The sequence below is a fragment of the Narcine bancroftii genome, chromosome 13, assembly GCF_036971445.1.
Source record: "Narcine bancroftii isolate sNarBan1 chromosome 13, sNarBan1.hap1, whole genome shotgun sequence".
In the NCBI taxonomy this organism is placed as follows: Eukaryota; Metazoa; Chordata; class Chondrichthyes; order Torpediniformes; family Narcinidae; genus Narcine; species Narcine bancroftii.
The window spans coordinates 45189205-45211643 of NC_091481.1; the positions used below are offsets into that span (position 1 = coordinate 45189205).

Below are 22439 nucleotides of genomic sequence, written 5' to 3' on the forward strand. Positions count from 1 at the left end.
TGAATTTTCTTTCTCCTCCTGGCAGCGACACTTTCAGGGTGGCTGGATATCTCAGTACACATTTGTACCCCTTTTGCTAAATCAGCCTCTTAGCTGGCTCGAATGCTTTCCTGGCCTTCAGAATTGCCGCACTAATATCCAGATTTTTAAAAAAAATTATTTTCTTCTATCTCATTTTTGCACCCATCGCTGCCGCTCCTAATACTTTTTCCCCGTCCTGATACCGTAATAGCCTTACCAGGACAGAAAGCGGTCTCTGTCCAGGACCAGGACTAAGGAAAAGGCATCTATGTGCTCTTTCCACCTCGATCTTTTCTACCAGTATTTCCTTGCCCAGCACCTCAGGGATCCACGTCTGGAAAAAGCATACTGGATTCTGCCCTCCAACCCTTCCCTTAGCCCCATTATCTTAATATTATTCTGTCTGCTGTAATTCTCAAGGACATTCAGTTTCCTCCAGATATTCACCCTTTCGTTCAACAGAATTTCCACTTTATTGCCCACATTGTGCATAACATCCTCATTTTTACTCACCCTTTCCTCCACTTCAGCCACCCTACCCATCAGCCCAGATAGGATGCTCTTGACCTTGTCCTGCTTTTCTCCCATATCTTGGGCTCTTTTATTGACAGCTTGGAAAAGCCTGCCTCCCAGCTATCCCAGCTTGTCAATTACATGTTGCAGGGAGGACTCTGAGCCCCCTGCTTACTTTACTTGACAGGACTTTTTTCTTAAGTCCCACAGCCCTACAGAACCTTCCTTCACTGCTGGACTCATCCTCTTCTGAGCTCTTGGACCCATCACCACTGCTGCCAGTATTTGCTGCTTTTTCTGTTCAATCACTGAACCCATTAGCTGCTCCACTCACTTCGACACCGCTCTCTGTTGGGACGCCCGCTGCACCATGAGGCTCAGGTCCAGACCCACTGTTGGGACAGATGTAAGCACAAACCTCCCCCCCCCCCCCCCCTCCCAATGTCGGTTCCCTGCATTTTCATACTCACATGGACCAGTCCATTCCCTGCAGTTTTCAGCGCCAGTGCCCCGCGACTGATGCCGACTTCTTCCCGGGCCTCGCATACACCATGAGCGTGTCCGATCTAGCATTCCCGCTGTGGGGGGGTGGGGGGCACAAAGCTTTCCCCTGTCTTCAGGCGCTTCAGGGAACTTTGCTGGGCATTAACTCCATTTTCACCCGAGTTCCATTTTACCCGACTGGTGGGTCTCTCATTTAAAACTGCAGCTCCCTCTTTGGGCCCTGGTGTGGCCCTGCCATTTTCTTCGCCACGAGGCATTCCTGACTTGATCTCTCGTCTTGGTGGAGATTCCTTCACATTCTTGTTTACGAGTTTACTTTTTTTGTTATTATGTATTGTAAATTTCTTCCCACAAGCTTTTTTGACATTTTGGATATCCAGTTGAGGTTTTAACTCTGTTTATTCTTGAAAATTCTGGGAGCTCTCAGATTCCACCTCCTCCTACTCTCCCTGCATCATGTGACCTCGGCAAACACAAAAATTTGATAGGACCGTAGAATGCTATAGTACAGAAAAGAGGCCATTCAGCCCTTCTCGTCTGTTCCAACCATTATTTTGCTAGTCCTACTGACCTGCTCCCACTCCATAACCCTCCAGACCTCTCCCATCGATGTATCTATCCAATTTATTTTTAAAACTCAAGATCGAGCCCGTATTCACCACATCAGATGGCAGCTTATTCCACATTCACTCCACTTTCTGAGTGAAGAACTTTCCCCTAATGTTCCCCCTAAACCTTTCTCCTTTTAGCTTAAAACTATAATCTCTGGTATTTATCTCTCCAATCTAAGTGGAAAAAGCCTACTCACATCCCCTCTGTCTATACCTCTCATAAACTTGTAAATCTATCAAAGTTCCCCACATTCTTCACTCCAAGGAATAAAGTCCCAACCTGTTTAATCTTTCCCTGTAACTCGACTCCTGAAGACCCAGCAACATCCTGGTAAATCTTCTCTGCACTCTCTCAATCTTATTGATGTCCTTCCTGTAATTAGGTGCCCAAAATGACACATTGATGTTGAAACCTTGAGTGAATAGAGGCTGAAGGGACTCATTTTGGTTAGAAACATCAGTCAACATTTCAGATTGGGTTCCTTTGTCAAGACGAAACTAGGAAGGGAACATGTCAAGTATTTTTAAATGGGGGGAGGGGGTGTTTGAAAGAGTGAGGGAGGGTTTTGGAGATGCCAAGAGGTAATGGGGTAGAAGAAGAAAAAAAAAATGGGGCAACAGGTAGGGAAGGAGACCACTGAGGGGAGAGGGGTTGGGAAGAGTGAGAATGAGAACAGGTGAAGGAGAAATTGAAACAGTGGAACTAGATAGAAGTGTCGGAAAATTTCATGGTCAGGCTAGAAGGTTGAAAGCTGCCCAGGAGGATTGTGATATGCAAGATACTGGGAACCTGAAACAAAAACAAAAACAAAAAAATTGCTTTAAAAAAAAAAGCTGTTGATAGCTTCATAATAACAGCTGTGTCATTTTTCTCAGATGCTGCGGACCTGTAATATTTTCATAACTTTTGGATCGCGGGAGTGGAAGTTTTGTTAGAGAGGGGAATGTTAGAGTTTAGAGACTATTTCTAAAGAGTGCGTAGGAGAAAGGGTTAAGCAGAGTGTTGATTTGTTGGAGTGAGTAATTGAAATAATTCAAAGGGACAAATAAAAAGAGGGGTAGCTAAAGAGGAGTGTCCAGTGAAGGAGAGGAGCTTTCAGGCTTTGAGGAGCAGAGTCTGAGGAAGAGCTTACTGCCAGTGAGGTAAGGCCAGTACGTTTCTTTAATTAATTTAATTAACTTAGGAGTAGGTAATGGAGGCAGTAGTTAGGGCAGTCCAGTGCTTCGGTTGTAGGATGTGGGAAGTCAGGGGCAGCACGTTTGTTCCTGATGATTACACCTGCAAAGGTGCATCCAGCTGAAGCTCCTGACAAGCAAAGTTAGGGAACTGGAGCTGGATGAACTGGACCTTAAGGGAAGCAGAGATAGTGATTGACAAGAGTTTCAGGGAGGCAGTCACCTCTAAAAGTCAGGAGATAGGTAACTAGTTGACTGTAAGGAGAGGGAATGGGAAGAGGCAGAAAGAGCCCTTGTGGTTGTTCCATCAACAATAGGTATACCATTTTGGATAATGTTGAGGGGGTGGGTAATGATCTACCAGAGTCAAGTCGAAGTGGTTATATCTGGCTCAGAAGGGAAGGGGGGAGAAGAGGAGAGCAATGGTAATTGGGGACTCATTGGTTAGGAGAGCAGATAGGAGGTTCTGTGCACAAGATCGAGGCTCCTGGATGGTATTTTGCTTCTTAGATGCCAGGGTCAGGGATGTCTCTGATCGAGTTCATAGCATTCTGGAGGGCGAGGGTGAGCAGCCAGATGTTGTAGTCCATATGGGGAGCAATGACATGGATGAGGTCCTGAAGAGGGAATACAGGGAGTTAGGAAAGAAGTTAAAAAAACAGGACCTCGAGGGTTTTAATCTCAGGATTGCTGCCTTTGCCATGTGGCAGAGAGGGTAGGAACAGGAAGTTGTGGGAGATGAATCAGTGGCGGAAGAGTTGGTGCCGGGAATTTGTAGATAATTGGGATCTCTTCTGGGGAAGGTCTGATATGTGCAAAAAGGACGGGCTGCACCTGAACTAGAGGGGGAACCAGAATCCTGGTGGCAGGTTTGCTAAATCTGTTGGGGAGGGTTTAAACTAGTTTGGCAGGGGGTTGGGAATTAGAATGTGAGGGCAGAGATTCGGGGAGGACAAAAGCATGATGCTATGTGTTTTGAGTTAGTAAGGAATACAGGCTCAGTTGGTTGAACGCTAGGACTATTAGGTATAAGGGGGAAGAACAGAGAATGGATCAGTACATGGAACTACGATATTGTGGCTGTTACGGAGACTTGGCTGGAGGAAGGGTAGGATTGGCTGATGCAAGTACTGGGGTTTTGGTGTTTTAAAAGGAATAGGATGGGAGGTAGAACAGGGTGGGAGGGGGAAATTACTGGTCTTGGATAGTATCACGGCTATAGGGAGGATGTTGTAGAGGAAGTGCCCACTGAGTCAGTGTGGGTGGAAATCAGAAATAGGAAGGGAGCTATCACTGTACTGGGAGTAGTCTGTAGGCCACAAATAGTCCTCTGGGCACTGAGGAGCAGATAAGCAGGCAGATTTTGGAATGGTGCGGGTAATATAGAGTTGTAATTACAGGGGATTTCAACTTCCCTAATATTGACAGGCACCTCCTGACTGCAAGAGGGATAGATGGTCCAAGAAGGATTCCTGACACAGTATGTGGACCAGTCGATGAGAGGAGAGGCAAGACTGGATCTGGTTCTGGGGAATGAACCTGGTCAGGTAGCAGATCTCTCAGTGGGAGAGCATTTCAGTGAGAGTGACCACGACTCCCTTAGTTTCAACATAGCTATGGAAAAAGGATTTTTTTAAAAATCAAACTGGGAAAATGCTTAACTGGGGAAGGGATAATTACGAAGGGATGAGGCAGGAACAAGGGATAATAAATTGGATAATAAATTGGAAACAAATGTTTATAGGTGAAAGCACAGAAATAATGTGGTTGAAGTTTAGAGATCACTTGTACAGGGTTCAGGAAAAGTTTGTCCCACTGGGACAAGGAAAAGATGGTAGGAAAAGAATCGTGGCTGACAAAACCGGTCAGGCAATTAGTCAAGAGGAAGAAGGAAGCATACATTAGATAAAGGAAGCAGGAAGGGCTCATGATAAGTATATGGTAGCCATGAAGGAACTTAAGAAAGGATTTGGAGAGCTCAAAGGGGGCATAAGAAGGCCTTGGCAAGTAGGATTAAGGAGATCCCCAAGGCATTCTTTGCATATGTGAAGAACAGAAGGATGATGAGGATGAAGGAGAAAGGTACAGAGGAGGTTGGGGAAATCCTAAATGAATATTTTGTGACAGTATACTCAAGGGAAAAGGTCAAAATAGGACAGACCTGGGTGCTGGATAATGCGGTGATTAAGGAAGTGGAAGTGTTGGATCTTCTTAACATCAAGATTGCTAAGTCTGGACTGGACGTGATACACCCCTGCTGTGGGAAGTGAGTGAAAATAGAGCTGGGGCAGTGGCTATGATCTTTGAATCCTCTTTGGCCCCAGGGGAAGTGCTGTAGGATTGGAGAACAGCAAATATATTGTTTAAAAAGGTAATAGGGAGAATCCTGGGAATTATAGACTGGTGAGTCTTTCGTCAGTGGTGTGTAAACAAACCTATGGAGAGGATTCTGAAGGAGAAAATCTCTGAGCATTTGGAGAAGTACAGTTTACTTAAGGATTGTCAGCAGGGCCTTAGTGAGGGGAAGATTGTGCCTTATGAATCTGAGTTTTTTGAGGAGGTTACAAAAGAAATTGATGACGGTACAGCAGTTGATGCGGTTTACGTGGCATTTGACAAGGTCCCCCATGAGAGACTCAAGCAGAAAGTTATGAGGCACAAGATCAGTGGAAACTTGTCTGTGGATTTTTTTTTAATGGGTTTCTAGGAAGAAAGCAGAGAGCAGTAGTGGAAGGAAAGTATTCTGCCTGGAGGTCAGTGACCAGTGGGGTTCCACAGGGATCTGTTCTGGGATCCCTGCTCTTTGTGATGTTTATAAATGACCTGGATGAAGAGGAGGAAAGATAGGTCATTAAGTTTATGGATGGAGCTGAAGATTGTCAAAGAGGATATAGACAGGATGCAGAGTTGGGCAGAAAAGTGGCAGATGGATTTCAATCCAGATAAGTATGAGGTGATGCATTTTGGAAGGATGAAACAGTATTAATGGTTGGTTACTTAGAGTGTGGATGAACAGAGGGACCTTGAACAGAGTGGCCTAAAGGCCACTCCACATTTGGGGCCTTGACGTTTCCCCCATTTGAAATCCAAGACACTGGCTTTGTGCTTAGTTGATGTCGTCTAATAACATTTGTTTCTATTGGATGTGATGTCCATTTGTTAACACTTGCAAAGGGAGATGAGTTTTTTTCATAAGTTAAAGTAGTCAGATACAACAAGTGAAAGCTTGGCCCTTCAACCAACTGAGCCTGTATGACCATCAGCCATGCATTTGTACTAATTCCACCTTTTTTTTTGTTGTAATTCTTTATTAATAAAGAATTATGAACCATATCAACCAATATATTTACAGATGCATCAAGGAATAATATACAAAAGGAATACAAACAAAAAAGACGTATCATCTACTTATTCACATTAAATCTGATCATGTTTATCTTATCATTTTATGTTGTGGTGGTCCTAGGCCTGCTCTTTCTGTTATGTTCTGTATATGGTTCCCAGGTTTTTTCAAACATTGTAACTTATTCTTTTAAATTATATGTGATTTTTTTTGGTCCCAACTTGGTTATATTGAGGTTTATAGTCATATGGTCCAACGTGGCCATCTTGTATCTTTATTTTCACTTCTTTTCTGCCTCTTCACCACCTCCATCCCTTTTTTCCATTACTGTTTGTTAAGTTTTCCTTTTCAATCTCAATATATGACAACGTATTTAAGACAATTCCCACAACCAATAACCCTTTAACCCCAAATGAACCTCCCCTCCTTGGATTGCTTCCTATCCTTTGACAGCGACCACAACTCCCCTTTCCATTCGGTTTGCGAACTTACTCGCAAGCGTCAACCGATTTCTCAGTGACCCTTATTCTCCCACCCCCAGCCCCACCCCCACAGAGAACACTATTTTCCTATACTTATAACAAAGCTCTCTTTTCTTTCCTTCTTCCTCTTACCATCTTTAAATCTTTATATATATATACATTATCATTACTTTATATTTTTACATATTTTTGTATATTTTCTTGCTGGTCATCCTTTTCACTCCTCCCTCTCTTCTCCTATCCTGCAAATGTTCAGCAAATACTTGGGATTTCTTAGGGTCCAATAAAAGTCTATTCCGTTCCCCAGGAATGAATACTTTGAGTACTGCTGGATGTCTTAATATAAACTTATAACCTTTCTTCCATAAGATTGTTTTCGCCGTGTTGAATTCCTTCCTCTTCTTTAAAAGCTCAAAGCTTATGTCCGGGTAAAAAAAAAATTTTTTTGTCCCTTACATTCCAACAGCTTATTGTCTTCTCTAACCTTCTTTCTTGCCTGCTCCAGTATGTTTTATCTTGTCGTATATCTTAGAAATTTTACCAATATGGATCTTGGTTTTTGATGTGGTGGTGGTTTCGATACTAATGCTCTATGTGCCCTTTCGATTTCTATTTCTTCATGTGAATCTGTCATCCCCTACACCTTCGGGATCCATCCTTTTATAAATTCCTTCATATCTGACTCTTCTTTGCCTTCTTTCAGGCCCACTATTTTTATGTTGTTTCGCTTATTGTAGTTTTCCAATACGTCAACATTTTGTGACAATAAATCTTGTGTCTCTTTAATTTTTTTTTCACTCTCTTCCAACTTCCCTCTTAAATAACTTATCTCCATTTCTACAGCAGCTTCTCATTCCTCCACATTTTCTACTCTTTTCCCTATTTCAGTCATGTCTTCAGCTCTTTTCATTTTTCTTTTGATTGAATGAAATTCTAATGATAGCCATTCTTTTAATGACCTCATTTGTTCTTCAAAAAAGGCTTTATCTAAACTTTGTCCTTCTATTTTACCTTCTTCTTTCCTTTGAAATTCTTGGTCTTCTTCCTCCTCTTCTTCTATGTCAGTATCTATGTCTGTGTCGTCTTCTTCTCTGTATCTTTGTATCTTCATCCTTCTCTGGTGAGCTGCTTCTGTATCCTTGCTGGGCCTCCTGCTGCAGGTCGACCCATTGTTGGGCCTCCCTCTGCAGGTCGACCCGTTGTTGGGCCTCGTGCTGCAGGTTGACCAGCTGCTGGGTCTCCTGCCGCAGGTCGTCCCCCTGTTGGTCACCCCATTGCTGCTCACCCTCTTCCAGCTCTTCATTCTCTTTCTCACCTTTCCTTCTCTCTTGTTTACTTCCCCCAGCCGAATGCCCCGATACTGGGCGTCTCTCAGCTGGCCACTCTGCAGCTGGCCGTTCCTCAGCTGAGTCCCCCTCACGTCGGTGTTAACCTTTTCTTTTACTTGCGCAGTTGCGCTCCTCTTCCTGTCTCTGAGAGCTATTTTTGAAGTCCGCCGGTCGGGAGGACACTCTCCATGGTGGCTCTCTGTTCTGATGTGCAGGTAAGGCCTTGTTTCTTCTCCAGTGATTTTCCTTCTTCCCTTTTCTCTGTTATTCTTACTTTTTCTCTTTTGGGCACCATATTCTGTCTCTTCTCTGTAACTTTATCTTTCTCTTCCTGTATTTTATATTTATTGAACTCTGTTTTTTCACACTTTTTTTTCTTTTCTATGGAGAGGGTTGTTTCCACCTGACCAGCCACTACTCCATCATGTGACTCCCCTTCTAATTCAACCTTCGTCCCATTTTATTCTCCCCACATGCTCAACAACCGTGCCCAAGTTCTACCACTCACCAACCCATACGAAAGACAATTTAGTGGCCATATCAGACTGTATGTGCTTGGGCTGTGGATGGTCTTACCAGATATATTAATGAAATGTGCATGATATGAAAATGGGTCTTAATATCCCAACTCTCCAGGAGGTGGAGACTGGAGACCATATGGATTACCAAATAACACATTAACCTTAATTCGATTGTGGAATATAAATCTAATTCATTTCCTACATATAATATTTGCATCATAAATTTCAGTGTTCCTATTTACCCCAGATACTCTCAAATCTTGTTCAGCCCTATGTTGGAATTGCCTTTGTAAACCCACTTGAATGGAATTGTGTCAGCGGTGAAATAATGAAATAAGTAATCGCCAAATAGCCTGAACATTAGCTGGTAACAATTTTTTTTAAAACAACTACAAATTTGTAATGGAAAAAAAAATCAACAGATTTGGATGTTAATGAACAAAGCAACATTTTGTTTCTTCGTTAAGCAACTTTTATGTGTGGTTCAGCCATAAGTGGACTATGTTTCAGTATGATAATATGCACTTCAAGGCTGAAATGCAAAGTAGAAGTGAGAACAAGCTATTGAAGATTGAGCCCATTTAGCCCTTCATTATGATCACACCTGGTGATTTTTCTCAGTATCATATTTCCACTTTCTTTAAATATTCCCGGATGCATTTTGTAAATTTTTAGGAACTTTTAATTACATTCAGTAGCACATCAGCTTTGCATTTTGTAGAAGAGATTAGCTCACTGTCCTCTTAAGAAATTTCTCCTTAGCTATGGTCCTAAATATATAAAAAAAAAGGCCACTGCACAGGTTGATAGGATAGTTAAGAAGGCTTATGCGATGCTGGGCTTCATTAATGGAGGGATTGCATTCAGGAGTAGAGAGGTCATGTTGCAACTCTACAAATCTCTGGTAAGACCACACTTAATGTGTTCAGTTCTGGTCACCTTATTATAGGAAGGATATGGAAGCTGTGAAAAGGGGACAGAGGAGATGTTGCCTGGATTGGTAAACAAGTCATAACCATATACAGCATAGAACAGACCAGTTTGGCCCTACTAGTCCATGCCGGAACAAATCCCCACCCTCCTAGTCCCACTGACCAGCACCTGGTCCATACCCCTCCAATCCTCTCCCCTCCATGTAATTATCCAGACTTTCCTTAAATGTAAATAACATTCCTGCTTCAACCACCTCCGCCGGAAGCTTATTCCACATCCCAACCACCCTTTGCGTGAAGAAATTTCCCCTCATGTTCCCCTTATAATTTTCGCCCTTCAATCTCAAACCATGGCCTCTGGTTTGAATATCCCCCACTCTTAATTGAAAAAGCCTATCCACGTTGACTCTCTCTGTCCCTTTTAAAATCTTGAACACCTCCATCAAATCCCCCCTCAATCTTCTACGCTCCAAACAAAAAAAAGCCCCAGGCTGCTCAACCTTTCTCTGTAACTCAAACCCTGACATCCTGTCAACCTTCTCTGCACTCTCTCTATTTTGTTTATATCCTTCCTATAATTTGGTGACCAAAACTGCACACCGTTCCAAATTTGGCCTCACCAATGCTTTGTACAATTTCATCATAACATCCCAACTCTTGAATTCAATACTCCGATTTATGAAAGCCAACATTCCAAATACCTTCTTCACCACTCTATCTACCTGAGTATCAACTTTGAGGGTACTATTTACCATAACTCCTAAATCCCTTTGTTGCTCTGCACTCCTCAATTGTCTACCATTCAATGTATATGACCTATTTAGATTTGCCTTTCCAAAATGCAACACTTCACACTTATCCGTATTAAATTTCATCAGCCATTTCTCAGCCCACTCATCTAGCTTTCCTATATCTCTTTTTAAGCTACGGTAATCTTCCTCACTGTCCACAATACCACCAATTTTTGTATCATCTGCAAACTTACACATCCAATTCACCACCCCTTCTTCCAGATCATTAATATATATAACAAACAATAGTGGACCCAGGACCGATCCCTGAGGAACTCCACTAGTCACCAGCCTCCAATTTGACAAACAATTTTCGACCACTACTCTCTGACACCTCCCATCCAACCATTGCTGAATCCATTTCACTACCTCCTTATTTATACCTAATGCCTCCACCTTTTTACCTAACCTCCTGTGGGGAACTTTGTCAAAAGCTTTACTAAAGTCTAAATAGACAACATCCACTGCCTTCCCTTCATCAATCTTTTTCATAACCCCCTCAAAAAACTCTATAAGGTTTGTTAAGCATGATCTACCCCTGAAAAAACCATGCTGACTACTACCTATCAATCCCTGTTCTTCCAAATATTTGTAAATGCCATCCCTCAGAACACTTTCCATCAACTTACCCACCACAGACGTCAGACTCACAGGTCTATAATTTCCAGGCTTACATTTGGACCCTTTCTTAAACAGCGGAGAAACATGAGCTACCCTCCAATCCTCTGGCACTACCCCTGTGACCAGTGACATCCTAAATGTCTCTGTTAATGGCCCCACTATCTGTACACTAGCCTCCCTGAGTGTCCTTGGGAATACTTTGTCCGGACCCGGAAATTTGTCCACCTTTATCTTTTTTAACACTGCCATCACTACCTCCTTGGTTATCCTTAAATGGTTCATGACCTCCCCACTATTTTTCTTTACTTCAATTGGGACAATATTTTTTTCCCTAGTGAATATCGAGGAAAAGAAATCATTTAAAATTTCCCCCATCTCCTCTGACTACCCTCCCTATCTACAAGGGGTCCAATTTTATCCTTCACTAATCTTTTACTTTTAATGTACCAATATAAACCCTTTGGATTTATTCTTACTCTGCCTGCCAAAGCCTCTTCGTGCCTCTTTTTGGCCTTTCTAATTTCTTTCTTAATATTTTCAATATTGTCCTCTTTCAATTTCTCAGCACCCTGCTCTTTATACCTCTTATACACCTCCCTCTTTCTCCTTACCAAATTTCTAATATTCCTCGAAAACCAAGGCTTCCTATGACTTCCAACCTTTCCTTTGATCCTCACTGGGACATATCTATTCTGTGCTCTCAAAATTTCTTCTTTAAATATTCTCCATTTTTCATTTACATCCTTTCCTGAAAAAATCATGTCCCACTCAATACTCCCCAAATCCATTCTTATTCCTTCGAAATTTGTTTTTCTCCAATGCAGAACATAACTCTATTAGTTTTAGGGTAGTTTTAGGGAAGAGCAAAGAAGGGCCTAAAGTTTGTGATCACTAGACCCAATTTGTTCTCCAACATTAACCTCCGACACCTGACCTATCTCGTTCCCTAACAGGAGATCCAGAATGACACCATCCCAAGTCGGTTCCTCTACATATTGATTAAGAAAACTATCTTGTACACATTTGACAAACTCTAGCCCATCCAGCCCTCTTACTGTATGGGTATCCCAATCAATGTGAGGGAAGTTAAAATCTCCAATGATCTTTTTTGGCTTGGCTTCATGGACGAAGATTTATGGAGGGGTAATGTCCACGTCAGCTGCAGGCTCGTTTGTGGCTGACAAGTCCGATGCGGGACAGGCAGACACAGTTGCAGCGGTTGCAAGGGAAAATTGGTTGGTTGGGGTTGGGTGTTGGGTTTTTCCTCCTTTGTCTTTTGTCAGTGAGGTGGGCTCTGTGGTCTTCTTCAAAGGAGGTTGCTGCCTGCTGAACTGTGAGGCGCCAAGTTACATGGTTTGAGGCGATATCAGCCCACTGGCGGTGGTCAATGTGGCAGTCACCAAGAGATTTCTTTAGACAGTCTTTGTACCTCTTCTTTGGTGCACCTCTGTCACGGTGGCCAGTTGAGAGCTCGCCATATAACACGATCTTGGGAAGGCGATGGTCCTCCATTCTGGAGACGTGACCTACCCAGCGCAGTTGTCTAGCATGGTTCTGATGTTCCAGCATGCTAGCTTGAGTTTGTGAGCATCTTTTGAGGGGAAGGACGTGGACCTGTCCTCGGGCCTGCGCAAAAGAGCTTTTAGGTGGAGTGCAGTGTGCACAGTACTGGCCCCACCCTTTACCCCCATGGTTCGTGTGCAGAGGCCAAGCAAGCTGGGACGTGGCAGCGAGGTCCTTGGGTCGTAGGTTTAATATAGGAGTGGCCTTCTCCTATGCAGGTTTCTTACCCGGGCTGGAGGGGCCTGCCTCCCCTCCTAGGTTGGACCATACCTGGGCGCAAATCACCTGTGGACATGGCCGAGGTAAGTTTAATTGGGTTCTCTAACTATCTTTGAGGTAGGTCATATGGGTGGAGGGCAAGAGAGAAAAAAGCTGAGGTGAATGGAGAGGGGAAAGCTCTCTGAATGGAGATGGAAATGTAGCGACATCAACCAAGTAGAGCGTGAGATTGAAGTTCCTTGGTTGGTTAAAAGTTCCCAATGATCACTACCTTATGTTTATTACACATATATGCTATCTCCTTACAAATTTGTTCTTCCAATTTTCTTGGCCCATTGGTGGTCTATAATACACTCCTATTAGTGCCCTCATGCCTCCTCCACCCCTCAATTCCACCCAAACGGCCTCACTGGACGATCCCTCCAAACCATCCTGCCACCTCATGGCAGTAATGTCCTCCTTAACAAGCAGAGCAACTCCTCCCCCTTTTTTTTTTTACCCCCTGTTCTATCACATCTAAAACATTTGTATTCTGGAATATTTAATTGCCAGTCCTGTCCCTCCTGTAACCAGGTCTCACTAATTGCCACAACATCATGATTCCAAGTGCAATCCATGCTCTAAGCTCATCTACCTTGTTCACTATGGTTCTTGCTTTAAAGTGCATGCATTTCAGAAAATGACCCTCACATATATTCCCTTTTCTACCTTTTACCTTAACCTCCATCCTTCCTTTGTTATCTTTGTCATTCTTAACTAGGTGCCCATGCACCCTAGACACTCCTCGCAAACTCTGCTCCCCATCCCCCTGCCAAACTAGTTTAAACCCTCCCCCACAGCTCTAGCAAATCTGCTTGCCAGGATATTGGTCCCCCTCCAGTTCAAGTGGAGTCTGTCCCTTTTGTACAGGTCCGACCTTCCCCAGAAGAGATCCCAATGATCCAAAAATCTTATCCCCTGCCCCCCTGCACCAACTCTTTAGCCATGCATTCATCCTCCACATCCGGCAGCAATCCAGAGATTACTACCTTAGAGGTCCTGTTTTTCAACTTCCTGCCTAATTCTATGTATTCCTGTTTCAGGACCTCATCCCCACTTCTAACTAAGTTATTGGTCCCGACATACTCCATTGCCTTATGAGGCAATGTTTGCAGAGCTGGGACATTTCTCTTTGTAGTGTAGCAGGATGAGAGGAGATTTGATAGAGGTCTACCAGATTATGAGAGGCATAAATAGGGTGGACAGCCAGCACCTGTTTCCCAGGGCAGGATCAGCAAACACCAAAAGACGTGTACTAAGTTAAGGGAAGGAAGTTTTTACACGGAGGTTTGTGGGTGCCTGGAATGCCTTGCCGGGTTGGTGGTGGAGGGTGAAACACTGGGGGCATTTAAGAAATTCTTAGATAGACACAGATGATAGAAAAATAGAGGATTACTGGGTAGGGGGAGGTTTAGTATCTTTTTTTAAGAAGGAATATATGGATTGGCACAACATCGAGGGCTGAAGGGCCTGTACTGTGCTGCATTGTTCTTTGTTCAGGAAAGTGGTGGTATAGCATTTTGCTAAACCCACTACAGTGAAGCAGCATGTCTGTATATTTGTGTTCATAAATTTAGACATGCAGCACGGTAACAGGCTTATCGGCCCACGAGTCCGCGATGCCTGTCGCTGATTTCTTCGGGACTTTATAATTATTTAAATAGAAAACACAGCCCGGGAGATGGTTTCAGAAGAGTTTATTGACAAGATTAACCTTGGAGAGTCCACAACAGAGACTCTGCCTGTGTCAGGCAGAGAACAAGCTTTTATAACCCAAAACAAACAAGTCTTTAATCAATTGCTACAGGATACGTCCTGCTTTGCGGAAACTGCCAAAATGTTTGGCCTGGAAGTCAGCCTGAAGAAAACTGAGGTCCTCCATCAGCCAGCTCCCCACCATGACTACCAGCCCCCCCACATCTCCATCGGGCACACAAAACTCAAAACGGTCAACCAGTTTACCTATCTCGGCTGCACCATTTCATCAGATGCAAGAATCGACAATGAGATAGACAACAGACTCGCCAAGGCAAATAGCGCCTTTGGAAGACTACACAAAAGAGTCTGGAAAAACAACCAACTGAAAAACCTCACAAAGATAAGCGTATACAGAGCCGTTGTCATACCCACACTCCTGTTCGGCTCCGAATCATGGGTCCTCTACCGGCACCACCTACGGCTCCTAGAACGCTTCCACCAGCGTTGTCTCCGCTCCATCCTCAACATCCATTGGAGCGCTCACACCCCTAACGTCGAGGTACTCGAGATGGCAGAGGTCAACAGCATCGAGTCCACGCTGCTGAAGATCCAGCTGCGCTGGATGGGTCACGTCTCCAGAATGGAGGACCATCGCCTTCCCAAGATCGTATTATATGGCGAGCTCTCCACTGGCCACCGTGACAGAGGTGCACCAAAGAAAAGGTACAAGGACTGCCTAAAGAAATCTCTTGGTGCCTGCCACATTGACCACCGCCAGTGGGCTGATAACGCCTCAAACCGTGCATCTTGGCGCCTCACAGTTTGGCGGGCAGCAGCCTCCTTTGAAGAAGACCGCAGAGCCCACCTCACTGACAAAAGGCAAAGGAGGAAAAACCCAACACCCAACCCCAACCAACCAATTTTCCCTTGCAACCGCTGCAATCGTGTCTGCCTGTCCCGCATCGGACTGGTCAGCCACAAACGAGCCTGCAGCTGACGTGGACTTTTTACCCCCTCCATAAATCTTCGTCCGCGAAGCCAAGCCAAAGAGACAGGATATGTACTCCCTCTTGCACAGTACGGTTACAAGACAGATTGAAAAGCAGGAAACATACAAGGACGCATCCTTATCACATTCCAACAGCTTCGTGTGAATTACTCCCTCACCCTCTTCTCTCTTGGCGTCTACTTGATTAAAGTCGTGTTCCCTTCCACAATGTCAAATTTACACCCAATTAACCTATATCCCCTGTACATTTCAAACAGTGAGAGGAACCGGAGCCCCCGGGGAAAACCCATGTAGACATGAGGAGAATGTACAAACTCCTTACAGACAGTCCAGTACCCTGGTCCCAATTGCTGGTGCCGTAAAGGCATTACGCTAACCGCTACGCCATCCATGCTGCTTCTCGTCACGTTACAACTCTTGCAATTGGTAGGATCAAATCTTTCCAGGAATTATCAGTTTTATTTGATGGGTAGCTTACAATGTGATCTTAAAGAGGCAAATTTAAGCATCTCATGTTGAATCCAATCCCCAATGTGAAGTTGGTTTTGTTTGATAATTATCTCCTGCAGTTTTAATGAAAAGGTGGTGACTGACCTTATTACCTTCAGCAGGTAAGATAAGCATAAAAAATATTTCTCCCTGAACAATACATTGAAATAATTACACTCTATGCAGATGCACTGAACTTCAGATATTGAAGCATAATGTTCATAAATCAGCTCGATGGGAATTGGTACAGACTTACTGGAATTTGATTTCTTTTGAAATGTTGGTGCTTTCAATCAAGTCCCACTGTTTTTGATTGTCACTCCTTTTATTTTTTTTATATGAGCAAAAGTACCATCTCGTGACCTGATGCCTTAAAGACCAAGAGTGGTTCAGGATTTTTTTGTTATACCTTTGTAAACTGCTTCTCTTTTAAATGATAGCAATTTGTTAATTTAGTGAATGTGGATATCCGTCTTTGGCAAAAATTGTGAAATAAAATCATGTTTGCAGGCATCAGATTCTGAACTGAGCTGTTTTAGTGAAGAGGACCTGAAGAACATGTCTTCACAGCAAAAAATTGAATTTCTTGCTCTTTTATTATTGGAGGTATGAACGTTATTTGGAAGGATTAAAATGCATTCATTCTGTATTTCAGGAAAAATGATTCTGAAATGGACGTAATAAGTATACATAATTACTGGTTTTTCATTTCCTTGTATATAGAGAGGCTGCTTTGGCAATTGAGCTCTGCAAACTCCTAGAGAATTCCGCCATTCCCAATTCCTCAGATTTCCTTGCAACCTGTTTTCTTGTTAATACTATTAATAGCCCCCACCCCAATTTTCCTGCCATGAGCCATATATACTCTTGGCAATTTGCAGTCCTCAATTCACTGAATACGGTCTGTCTTTGGGATGTAGGAAGAAGCCAAAGCAACCAGGGGATTCTCACACATCCAAACTCCATAGAATTAACCGCAGGGGTCAGAATGGAAACAAGGTCACTGGAGCCCTAGGACATTTGCACTACATACAGTGTTACTATATCACCCAAAAAACAAAGGGCTTTACAAACATGATATTTGCATATCTTGAATATTATTTTCAAGAATGCACATTTACTAGGGTTTAAATACACAACTTGTGCAATCAGATGACAATAAAGTTGACTAATACAAGTACAACCTGATGAACCAGCATTCTCCGGTTTTCAGTGGATGTGATCATCAGCCTGGCAGTACTGGCTTTGATACCCCGATGGGAGCAGCTGAACGATCCTGTGCGCAGGGTGGAAGGGATCCTTAATGAATTTTCACAACGATCCCAGTAGATCACGTTGATGGGAGGAGGGAGTCCTCATTCAATCCAGCACATTGTGTTTCTGATTACCAAATTGAATAATTCCAACCAGAAGGATTTCAAAGTCCTGTGCTTTTGATAAATTGGTATACTATTCATTGCCATGAAATTATTTGAAAAAAGTTGCACATGTGACTGAGTTCAAACATTGACTTTGTACAAATATTCTAGTGCAATATTTTTTAAAAATTCAAAAATCGCACAACTCTTAAAATAGCTGCTTGTAAAAGGATTTTTTCTGTGATATTTTGCAATGAAGGAGAATGATAACTTAAGTAGAGACATTTTCAGATAATGTTAAAACAAATCCTTTTTCCCAGTAATAATTTTATTCTTTGGGTTTTAGCCTCCACTGCGACTTAACAAAGTGGAAAAAATGCAAGAGGTGTACAACTTTAACGGCATCAAAAATGCAGAGATAAAGTTCAGGTAGAATTTAATGAAAATCTTGAATACTTTGGGAATGGAAGTAGAAAATGAAAAGATCTGGGAAAACCATACTTTTTCCAAATTTGTGTTGAAACCTTGATTAAGTAGCCTTACACAGGAGTGATGAATGAACTATGGTACCCAAATTATAACATGACCATTGAAAAGACTAACTTGCGTGAGTCAGGTGGGAGAGGGCAAGTGGAGAAATCTGCAAATGTTTGATATAAGCAGATAATGACAATGACTGCACCAAAGATGCTTTTAATTAATTAGCTTTAGATCAAACTAGTAAGGCCAATATTGAATGCTTGTCACTATTTACCCTGAAAGATGCTGTGAGTTTATGCCTGTGCCACTTTACCTGGCATTGGGAGGGAGTTCCAGGATTTTAACCTGGTGCACAAGAAGTAATAATTCATACAGTTAAGATATGGAGGGGAACTTGCAATTGGTTTTGGGGAGGACAGAGGTCATATTGTAGGAGGTTCTGCGATGATTTCTTCACTGAATCTTGTGTTTTGGCTGTCACCTGGAGCTACTCTTATCCAACAAGAAGAAATATTCAATTACACTTCTGACTTGTCAAAGACAGAAAGGCTTTAGAGAGTCAATTGCCACATGATCTTTGCCATCGGACCTCGTTTAGGCCCAGTAACTGAATTGACATCTCGAGCAGAGGAAAATAACTAGATTAAAAGCAAAAATATAATCTAAACTAAGGTATAAATGTAAATAACTTCAAGGTTGTAACCTGGGGCATACCCCACAACAGCAGACCATCTGTTCTGTGCCAAACTGTCCAAAAATTACATCTGCCATTTCCCCAACCACAGCTTCATCTCACTACTGTTGGGGCTGAGTGACAATATTTTTAGCAATTACTTATGTTTTTTAAAAAAGACATACAGCATAACAGGCCCTTTCGGCCCATGAGTCCATGCTGCCCAATTGCACCCAGCCAACATATAACCCCGGTACGTTATGGAGGGCGGGAGGAAACCGGAGACCCTGGGGAAAGCCCATGCAGACACTAGGAGAATGTACAAACAACTTACCTAGACATGTTTTAATTTTTTTTAAAATGCAAGATGGCTGCGATTATGCCTCCGAAGTCGATGGGAGAAAGCCATTCCTCTTGCTTTGCAAATGGTTACAGTACAAGGCAGAATGAAGTTCACTCGTCCTCTTTACAGGTACGTTTTAACTCGACAATCAGATCATTGCTGTGTATATTAGCAGGGGAATAGCTACTTTGTTGCATCTAAACTTGTGAAAGAATTAATAGTGAGGAGTTGTTTTCCATTCAAGAGGTTTCTCAAGGTTTTCTTGGTGTGTGCTGCTGACTTGAACTGGAGTATACAGGACATGATTTCCAAATGTGCAGATAATGCAAACAAAACCTGCAGGTATTGTCAACTGAGGCGATTAGTCAAAGACTTTATGGAAATATAAAATAATAGCAGATTTGGAGAATTTTAGATAGACCCAAAGTTGTGATCATTCATCTTGGAACAGAGAAAATCTGATAAGTATTTAAAAGTTAAAATTAAATTGTATAAAACTCCTTCACTTAAGAATTTTAGTAAAGAAATGTACCAGTAAAGAAATCCCGGCAATGTTTTTACCTCAACTATTTGCTGAAATGGCTTAGTCAATTCAAGGATAATTAAAGATGGGTATTTCTACTGCTCAACAAATTATTAAAATTGAACTGCACTGGACTAGCTCTTCTTGACTGAAAGCTGAAGTTGTAAAGTTGAAAACTGCAAATGTTTTTCAATACAAAATGTGGCAAATGAAAATAGTTATTGATTGATTGCCATTTAGCATTAAAGATGTTTAATTTCATATTTTCTGAAATTTAATGAAATGTTTTGTCAAAATAAACAAGAAGTCTTGAATACAAATCTCTTCATCTGTTTAATTGATAAGAAGCCATGAAGTGTTGCCAGTGGGGTTGTGTTAATGTTAGATAATGCACCCTGTTTGTACTTTTTTAAAATCTGATCGTGGACTCCAGCTTTCCTTTGATGTAACGAGTAACTCTTAATGTTTGGCTAAAAATGAGCCAGAACTTTGATAGGGTGGACAGCCAGCATCTGTTTCCCAGGGCAGGAGTAGCAAACACCAGACAATGTGTATAAAGTGAAGGGAGGGAAGTTTAGGGGAGACATCAGAGTTAAGTCTTTCACGCAGAGGGTTGTGGGTGCCTGGAACGGTAGTGGAGGCTGAAATATTTTGGGCATTTAAGAGACTCCTCGACAGCCACATAGATGGAAGAAAAATAAGGGTTATGGATAGAGAGGGTTTAATACTTTTTTTAAAGGAATATATGGGTTGGCACAACATCAAGGGTTGAAGGGCCTGTACTGTGCTGTAGTGTTCAATGAATCCCAAGGTTAAAAAGATACCACTTTTTTTGTGTTTAGATGGTTCATTAATATTGTCTTTATCATTAAATGAACGTTGCAGGGATTTGTACAACTTTGAAAAAGCCCGTCAGCAAACGATTGATACCTTCATGAAAAACAAACCCAGCATGCATCCGATCACAGCTGCTCTTGTGGCCAAGGATCTCCATCTTGTCTGATATCTGACTATTTACAGCATTTGTACTGTTTTGGATTAAATTGCAAAATCAAGCACCTTGGCTACATTGCTACTAATCAACAAAAAAAAGGAAATTGACTATTCCAATCAGTTTTCATCCGGTTTAAAGCAAAATAAAATTTGTTCTGTATTGAATTGTTCTGTGGAATAAATTTTTGAAATAAAATTATTTTAATTGTTATCCCTGTGGTTTTGTCTTTTAGTGATGCAATCATTTGCATCCAAAGGCATCTGGTTATCCTTTTCCATCCTTGTGGCTAACATAGTGAGTGATGCAGTGAGCAAGAGTACTAGAAATCATTTTCATGGCATTTGGGGATGGACACTAGCCTAAGCAGTGTCACTTATACCAGATGAATTTAAAATGATGTGTTTGAATTTATACTTGCCAGTGAGGAAAGGAAATAACTGTATATGTATTCTCATTTGGTATTTTCCAGTAAGTGAGTGCCAAAGTTGCAAAGTAATCTTTATCAAGGTGACCAGGAATGGAACCCAAAGACTTATTTCAGAAACCTTTACCCATAATGTTGTGCATAGTTTTTCATTATCAAAAGGTATTCCCATCGTCTGGAACAATAGCTTTGTGGCAACCCACCAAAACTTGCCACTAATTCCTGGGAATCCCTGCTTCATGACCATTCAAAGTGGTGGTGGAGCATTGGAAATGGAGTACACAGAAGCTTAGTGTGAACAACTTAAAGGAGGGTACCTCCTCACAAATTACCCATCCACCTGCTCTTTCTGCCAAATGACACCTGCTTCATCTGCCATAGAATCTGCCCAGGCTACGTTAGCTTTAGTTATGTGTAATTATTACAACCTATTCCTGGATTACAGGTGCCTGACTTATGGACACCTTTCCATAAGATCAAATTCCCATAATATTAATTCCAACATCCCTGGTAAATTTATTACAGCAAATGATGGAAATAGTTTCCCATCTTTCTCCAGCCTTGGTAATTGTTTCTTATTAATCTTGTTTGTTTTTGATGCTATACATCACAATACTTTGGAGATGTAACCATAATCAGGGGATTTTTAACAAAATCAACTAAGAACAGATGCCATTTGGGGACAGCTGGTAAAAGAGATCCTTTTGGGTACAATGATCATAAATTGGTAGAATTCCTGCTACAGTTTGAGGGTAAAAACTTGTGCTCTGATTTGACAAACATAGGAAGATGTAGTGAACTGGGAAAATAGGCTAAACCAAGGTAGCTATTTTATAATACACAGCAAAATGGATCCCAGTCAGAAAGAGGTGATGTGTTGAGCAAGATTATTAATCTTTGGTTAACGAAGGTCAAGGAACATATAAAATCAAGAACTAGACCATGGAAGTTTGGAGTTATATTCCACAAGAAAATCACATAGAATTTAAGAGATAAATAACATACATTTTGTAAAATATGGAGGCCCTATTTACAAACTGTTGGTATGAAAATTTAAATGAATCTCAAACATTCCTCTAAGTATTTATGTTTAAAAGTATCAGAAAGTGACATTCTCCTAGTGTGGTTTTCTTGTCACTTTAGAGGGGAGGGGGGGGGTGGGGAGATTAATAGGATGTTTCTCTTTTGTATTTTACTTTTTTTTATAAAACACATGCATTTGGATTAAGTTTGAAATATTCTGATATGTTTGTTAAAAAGTTTTTATTTTAAATAAAGAATTTTTAAAAAGAACAAGAGCATAAGCCTTTGGGAATATTTCAGGAGGCAGCAAAACAATTTGGCAAGGAATATTAAAACAAATGAAAAAGGAAGAAGGCAGGTGAATTCAGTAATTGTAACAACTGCAGATGCTGGAATCTGGAGCAAACAATGATCTGCTGGAGAAACTCTGGTGGGTCCCTTGATCTGGTCATGACTGACTCATGAATGCAGCCTTGGATTGTTTGCTAAATGAAATGTTGCCCTGGTAAGTAAGACATTAATTTACTGGGGTCTACCATCATTGAAAATGTAGTGATCATGGAGCTGCTACATCCTTCAATATTTTCAATGCTCCAACAAGCCTGGTGTATTTAAGCTGATCCACTGTTTGTGGGGTACTCAAGTTCTATCTAGAACACACTCTTTTTACCAAGATCATTCCCACAGTGAACACACCCTTGATTGGGATACACAATACAGGAATAATGGCTATTTAATTTCTCACTGATTTGTAGCAAAGC

General features: G+C 41.8%; 1 protein-coding gene across 4 annotated transcripts in view; it reads left to right on the forward strand.

The window, feature by feature from the left end:
• Positions 1 to 20441, forward strand: part of lta4h (leukotriene A4 hydrolase) — a 127450-nt gene extending 107009 nt beyond the window's left edge. For all 4 annotated transcript variants that reach the window (XM_069909136.1, XM_069909137.1, XM_069909139.1 and 1 more), the window contains 4 exons: positions 16371 to 16466; positions 17565 to 17647; positions 18739 to 18843; positions 20123 to 20441. In XM_069909136.1, coding sequence (XP_069765237.1) covers positions 16371 to 16466; positions 17565 to 17647; positions 18739 to 18843; positions 20123 to 20240 — 402 coding nt within the window. In that variant the 3' untranslated portion in view covers positions 20241 to 20441. The remainder of the gene's footprint in view (positions 1 to 16370; positions 16467 to 17564; positions 17648 to 18738; positions 18844 to 20122) is intronic.
• Positions 20442 to 22439: the final 1998 nt, after the last annotated feature.